We start from the raw sequence: 7360 nt of genomic DNA, 5'->3' as shown, positions 1-7360 counted from the left end.
AATAATAACAACAATTGTAATAATGACATTTCATGAAAATCTAACTGGGTTGAATTAAAAACACAAGACACCGTTCCATTGTGATGTGTACCACATAATAGCTAATATTACCATCATAGGTGGGTCAAAAGACAGTGTTTAAGCCATATAGGCGTGAAGATTTTGCTTATGTGTAATTCACGTGCACTTAATTATCGCTAGTTTTTCTTAATTTGGCAGCCACGAAAACCAAGCAATTGCAATGCAATGGGTCTCGCATTTACTCGACTTAGAGCTATTAGCGTTATAAAGTCCTAAGCGGACTTTTATTGCCACATAAAGTGAAAATGAAAAGTAATACAGTTTTACATAAGCAAGCCGATTTAAAGGGCCACGCGAGTAGCGTGAAGGAGCACACAAAATGAAACAGAATTTCGTTTGCAGTCAAACGCATCAGCAAATGTGCAGCGAGATCACGCTAATAAGGAAGTAAAAATAGAAAGTAGTCCAGAAATCATGCTGAAAACATGGAGCCTCGTATGTTTTCAGTAGTAGGCTGGTGCGCTCGAGGAAGGCTAAACACCAGAAAAGGCATGACTTTGCGTACCTTTCACAAATAAAATCAACGATTTTTGAAAGGCAAGCCCACGTACCTACAAAACTGATGAGCGTGCAGTGGGTGTGGTTAAAAGTCCACAGAGAGATTACAGCAGGCTAGAGCGCTTGCGCGCTCATCCATAAATAGGAATGGTAAAGCTAATTGATTTGCCTTGATCAACTAGGCAAGCAAGTATTTGAGCTCAGGTCAACGAGTACCACAACCTGCAATTCAAAAACTCGATATTCATGCAGATAGGCATGTTATGTGCACTTGTAAAGGACACTATCACCAGCAAGGGTATGGTATCTTGGAGCTGAACAAGTGTGTTCCTTGCCCGGCCTATGGCAGATTGTTTAACTGAAAAGCCAAGTGTTGTTCAGCTTCTAGCAGAATTCAAGTCAAGAGGGGGAGACTCTGATGTGGAGCTGATGGCCAATCCATGCTTTAGGTGCAATGTAAGAGAACACCTGTTCTTCTTATTTGGTTCAGTGTATGCATAGGATGTGTCCAGTAGGAGTTCTGCAGAGAGGTGGTATGTGGGTGATTGGTGGAAGGGGTGTGACTCTTCAAGTTGGCGGGGCCTAAGTTTTGTAGTATCTTGAATTCATGTGTGTGGAGGTTCAAATAAGTGTGTTTGTATATCAGTAGCCATTAGAGCTCCCTGAGTTGTTTTGTGATTTCAGTTCTCTGTGGGAGGTTGAGGGTGAGTCTGACTGCCGAGTTCTGGATAGTTTGTAGTCTTGTTGTGAGGTCCTTGTTTATCCCGGCATAGAGGGTGTTCCAGTAATCCAACTTGCTGGTGACAGGGTGAGTGACAGTTTCTCTAAAGTTGTTTAAGAGCCATTTGAAGACCTTCCTCAAAATCTTCAGGGTGTGGGAGCAGGATGCTGTGACGTTGTTGACTTTTGCCGTCATGTCCAGTTTCCTGTCAATGATTATTCTGAGGTGCCTGGCATAGGTGCTGGGTATGGGTCCCAGTTCGTCTGGCCAGGAGTTGGAGTCCCATGCTAAGGTGTTCTTGCTGATGAGCACTACTTTTTTCTTGTCAGTGTTGAGCTTGAGACAGCTGACTTTCATCCAAATAACGAATTCGGTCATGAAGGCGGTGTACTGGGGTTTGGGGGTAGTATCAAAGAGGAAGAGTATGAGTTGCGTGTCATTGGCGTTGGAGAGGATGTTTATCTTATGTGTGCAAATGACACTGGAGAGGAGTATTAAATATGCAATGAAGAGGGTGAAGCTGAGCGATGAACCTTGAGGCACACTGCAGATGAGTTTGTGGGCTGATGAGGAGTGTGGTGACAGGCTAAAAGCTTGTGTTATATCCGTTTATGAGGAGCAGATCCAACCTAGAATGAGTTCTTGGAAGCCAGTCTCATGCATGTGTCTCATGAGGATGGAAAGTGCGATTGTGTCAGAAGCTGCAGGGAGGTCCAGGAGAAGAAGGGCTGCTGTGTTTCCTCTGTCAAGGATCATGCAGATGTTGTCTGTGGTGTAGATGAGCGCTGTTTCTATACTATGGTTGGGTAATCCGGATTGTGTGGCATTGAGGTTGCTGAGGTGGTTGGTGAGACATCAGTTGATTAGTTCTTGTAAGGATTTTCCGGGTAGAGTAGGAGGGAGATGGGTCTGTAGATGGTAAGCACGGCTGTCTCAGTAGATGGTTTCTTGGGCAGGGGTATGATGGTACCATGTTTCCAAGTGTTAAGAGATGTGGCTGAATAAATGGAGGCATGAGATTGGTTGTTAAGACTTCAATGATTGGTAGGAATCCTTTGCTAAAGGCATGTGTGGTGGGAAAGGGCCAGGATCAATAAGCGGTAAAGCCTTGACTAAGTAATGATGCCCCTTCCTTCACTCTCTACGTCTGCAAATATGGTCCTTGCAAAGGTATTTTTCATGTGTATTTGTCATGTTTGCTAAAACAAGGATGCAAGAGGTTACATTTGGACATCATGGCAAATTGATATTGAAGAAGAGTGGAGACTAGTAGGACAATTGTGTACTTGTGTAAAGTCGTTGCAGCATATGCAACGTGTAAGTCAGGAGTGTTTTTCTTCATTCTAATTTTGCAGCAGGGTAGTAATACTGCTCAATTGGCCCTTTATACTTTAATAGTACATGTGTAAATGTCTATTTATTACTGTAGTTTTTCCCGAAATGAAATAGATGCATACCCACACATATATATGTGTATTGATATATAAGCTGTTCTACAATTGTAGTAATAAATACACATTTACACTAACTAACATATATATGTATATACATTTATGGCATGGCATTGAAATTAAGTGTAGCCCAATAAAATGCGGTTCTTGGAGCAAGTGCAGGAATATATTCAGAATATTTAGTAATCACTACAGTGCATACGTAAAGTTCCAAGCCCTTACCACCTATTAACCTAGCTCACTCAAGGTCTTCACCACTTCATTTTTATTCAAATGTTTTCACTGTTCTTTACCACCAGGTTTTACCTGGCAGTAGCAAACCATAAGCAAAGACTACATTTTCACCCATCCAAATTGGGTGGGCAGATATGTACCCATTTCTCCAACGTCCATTGCTTCCCATGGCCATCGGAGGGGGTTACACTTGTGTATGTCCAATATTAACACAGAAACCATTAGTGTTTGGATTAGGTTTTGGGCTCTGAAGTTTTGAAATGCATCTCTAAAATACCTATGTCAGCACCTTTTATAACTAAGTCATCCATTTTTGGATCGTCGCAATGCAGGGGCAGAGGGGGACCATTTGATCTAGGGCCAGTGATTTCTCAGGGTCCTGAGCTTCAGCATGAAAATCTACTTGTAGATTACAAAACAATCCTGACATTTTTAATTAATGATGAGGCAGCTATCAAGGTTATTTAACTAGCTGGTGCCAGATTCTATAACTGCCCGCTTTCTCTGTCCCTCCAGGACATTGTTAAATTCTCATTTAAATTTACACTCCTATCATCTGGCATAAAGATAAGCACTGGCTCCAAATCTCTTTTTTGACCAAGGTCCTACAAAAACATCAGATACCCCAAAACCAGTGAGGGGAAAAGCAGATCTCCCTACCCAGTCCTGCAATGAGAACAATCACCGATAAGTGACATTCCTGAAATCACCTTTATTTGATGACGTTGGCTTAGGTTTTGATACCTTTGGTGACATCTTTCATTGGATTGTCCCTTAAATTGTAGCACTGAAACCTTGCAGAGCTTCACTGTATCCAGCACTGAAACATTGCAGCGCTACACTGTACCCAGCACTGAAACACTGCAGCGCTTCACAGCATCCAGCACTGAAACATTGCATCGCTTCACTGTATCCAGCACTGAAACATTGCATCGCTTCACTGTATCTAGCACTGAAACATTGCAGCGCTTCACTGTATCCAGCACTGAAACATTGCAGCGCTTCACTGTATCCAGCACTGAAATATTGCAGAGCCTCACTGTATCCAGCACTGAAACATCGCAGAGCTTCACTGTATCCATGCACTGAAACATTGCAGCACTACACTGTATCCAGCACTGAAACATTGCAGCGCTTCACTGTATCCAGCACAGAAACATCACAGAGCTTCACTGTATCCAGCACTGAAACTTCGCAACCCTACACTGTATCCAGCACTGAAACATTGCAGTGCTTTACTGTATCGAGCACTGAAACATCGCAGAACTTCACTGTATCCAGCACTGAGACATTGCAGCGCTACACTGTATCCAGCCCTAAAACATCTCAGCACTTCACAGCATCCAGCACTGAAACATCACAGCGCTTCACTGTATCCAGCACTGAAACATTGCAGAGCTTCACTGTATCTAGCACTGAAACATTGCAGAGCTTCACGGTATCCAGCACTGAAACATTGCAGAGCTTCACTGTATCCAGCACTGAAACATTGCAGAGCTTCACGGTATCCAGCATTGAAACATTGCAGAGCTTCACGGTATCCAGCATTGAAACATTGCAGCGCTTCACTGTATCCAGCACTGAAACACTGCAGTGCTTCACTGTATCCAGCACTGAAACATCGCAGAGCTTCACTGTATCCAGCACTAAGACATTGCAGCGCTACACTGTATCCAGCACTAAAACATCTCAGCGCTTCATGGCATCCAGCACTGAAACATCACAGCGCTTCACTGTATCCAGCACTGAAACATTGCAGAGCTTCACTGTATCCAGCACTGAAACATCGCAGAGCTTCACTGTATCCAGCACTAAGACATTGCAGCGCTACACTGTATCCAGCACTAAAACATCTCAGCGCTTCATGGCATCCAGCACTGAAACATCACAGCGCTTCACTGTATCCAGCACTGAAACATTGCAGAGCTTCACTGTATCCAGCACTGAAACATTGCAGAGCTTCATGGTATCTAGCACTGAAACATTGCAGAGCTTCACGGTATCCAGCACTGAAACACTGCAGCGCTTCACTGTATCCAGCACTGAAACATTGCAGAGCTTCACTTTATCCAGCACTGAAACATTGCAGCGCATCACGGTATCCAGCACTGAAACATTGCAGCGCTTCATGGTATCCACACTGAATCATTGCAGCACTTCTCGGTATCCAGCACTGAAACATTGCAGCGCTTCTCAGTATCCAGCACTGAATCATTGCAGAGTTTTACGGTATCCAGCATTGAAACATTGCAGCGCTTCACATTATCCAGCACTGAAACATTGCAGCATTTCACGGTATCCAGCATTGAAACATTGCAGCTCTTCACTGTATCCAGCACTGAAACATTGCAGAGCTTCACTGTATCCAGCACTGAAACATTGCTGCACGTCACTGTGTCCCGCACTGAATCATTGCAGTGCTTCACGGTATCCAGCACTGAAACATTGCAGAGCTTCACTGTATCATGACTGAAACATTGCAGCGCTTCACAATATCCAGCACTGAATCATTGCAGCTCTTCACGGTATCCACACTGAATCATTGCAGTGCTTCTCGGTATCCAGCACTGAAACATTGCAGAGCTTACCTGTATCTAGCACTGAAACATTGCAGCGCTTCACTGTATCCAGCACTGAAACATTGCAGAGCTTCACTGTATCTAGCACTGAAACATTGCAGCGCTTCATTGTATCCAGCACTGAAACATTGCAGAGCTTCACTGTATCCAGCACTGAATCATCGCAGCGCTTCACGGTACCCAGCACTGAATCATTGCAGAGATTACCTGTATGTAGCACTGAAAAATTGCAGCTCTTCTCAGTATCAAACACTGAAACATTGCAGAGCTACATTGTATCTAGCACTGAAACATTGCAGAGCTTCACTGTATCAAGCACTGAAACATTACAGAGCTTCATTGTATCAAGCACTGAAACATTGCAGCGCTACACTGTATCTAGCACTGAAACATTGCAGCGCTTCACAGTATATAGCACTGAAACATTGCAGCGCTTCACTCTATCCAGCACTAAAAAATTGCAGCACTTCACTGCATCCAGCACTGAAACATTGCAGAGCTTCCCTGTATCCAGCACTGAAGCACTGCAGCGCTTCACTGTATCCAGCACTGAAACATTGCAGTGCTTCACTGTATCCAACACTGAAACATTGCACCACTTCACAGTATCCATCACTGAAACATTGCAGAGCTTCACTGTATCCAGCACTGAAACATTGCAGTGCTTCATGGTATCCAGCACTGGAACATTGCAGCGCTTCCCGGTATCCAACACTGAAAGATTGCAGCGCTTCACGGTATCCAGCACTGAAACATTGCAGAGCGCCACAGTATCCAGCACTGAAACATTTCAGTGCTTCATGGTATCCAGGATTGAAACACTGCAGAGCTTCACTGTTTCCAGCACTGAAACCTTGCAGCGCTTCACTGTACCCAGCACTGAAACATTGCAGAGCTTCACTTTATCCAGCACTGAATCATTGCAGAGCTTCACAGTATCCAGCACTGAATCATTGCAGCGCTTCACAGTATCCAGAGCTACTAAATTATGCAGCAGATTTGACTAAATTATGCAGTGAGAAAAGGCAAATTATGCAGTGTAATGCATTGTTTCAGTGGTATGCCAAAATACAGAAATAAGAAACAGAAGAGGACTAGTCAAACTTGCAAAGGGGATTGCAAATTGCAAATAACTTTTGATCCGTTTTAGCTCGAAACTATTTGTTTTGTTAAAATCTGCAGTTTATGCATCAGATGATGGATTATGTGGCAAATGCAGCAAATCTGTAATAATGAAGAGGTTGTGGCTGCAGAATTGCATAATCCCAGTATCATCATTTTCCTTACATATTAATTATTCTGCACATTTTCATAAACAGGGTTTGAATTCATGTGTTCAGCCACAAGGAGGCAGTATTACTCCTTCAGGACAGAATTGTGCTCTGAATTATCTGTTCAGACAGGTTGCACAGGGCAATCTAAAGGCACTGGTTTCCCTTTGCAAAAAGGCTCTGAAAGAAGCGTAATTCATTTCAACCTTCACTGAATTAAGTCTTACCAACGTGTGTTGCTGCTGCTTCCATCTTCTCATCTAGAGTAAAATGTTACAGTTATAGAAATTCAACAGTGCAGCTAATGCCAGCTAAGGCCAAGCACGCTGTCAATTTGTCTCCTGTCACGCCTGGCGTTTAAGCACTAATCATGCTGGTATGTGTAATTTCACTTTTCCCATTATAAGGGTCAGTCGACGCTTCACACTGCATGCTATGCTTAGTCCTGCTATCCAGCGGCGGCTGCCGCAAGTCTCAATGGGGCATAACGGCGGGGGCATTCCCTGGGACACCAGCATAGGCTCC

The 7360-nt window shown here is 43.7% G+C and overlaps 1 protein-coding gene across 1 annotated transcript; it reads left to right on the top strand.

Moving 5' to 3' along the window:
• Positions 1-1957: 1957 nt before the first annotated feature.
• LOC138262398 (uncharacterized) lies at positions 1958-6571 on the top strand. The gene is made up of 5 exons (XM_069212301.1): positions 1958-2106; positions 3771-3993; positions 4085-5116; positions 5206-5445; positions 5534-6571. The coding sequence occupies exons 1-5, from the start codon at positions 1958-1960 to the stop codon at positions 6569-6571; spliced, it is 2682 nt and encodes an 893-aa protein (XP_069068402.1).
• The last annotated feature ends 789 nt before the right edge of the window (positions 6572-7360 follow it).

This window comes from Pleurodeles waltl, chromosome 10 (assembly GCF_031143425.1).
Source record: "Pleurodeles waltl isolate 20211129_DDA chromosome 10, aPleWal1.hap1.20221129, whole genome shotgun sequence".
Taxonomy (NCBI): Eukaryota; Metazoa; Chordata; class Amphibia; order Caudata; family Salamandridae; genus Pleurodeles; species Pleurodeles waltl.
The sequence above is the reverse complement of the archived record's forward strand: the minus strand, read 5'-3'. Positions and strand labels throughout refer to the sequence as shown.

Excerpts from the sequence above, each read along its gene's own strand:
- LOC138262398 (XM_069212301.1), top strand. The coding sequence starts at position 1,958 with ATGCATGTGTCTCATGAGGATGGAAAGTGCGATTGTGTCAGAAGCTGC. Across the intron at positions 3,994-4,084 it reads AAACATTGCAGCGCTTCACT|CACTACACTGTATCCAGCAC; the intron begins GTATCCAGCACT and ends GAAACATTGCAG. Across the intron at positions 5,446-5,533 it reads AAACATTGCAGAGCTTCACT|TGCTTCTCGGTATCCAGCAC; the intron begins GTATCATGACTG and ends GAATCATTGCAG.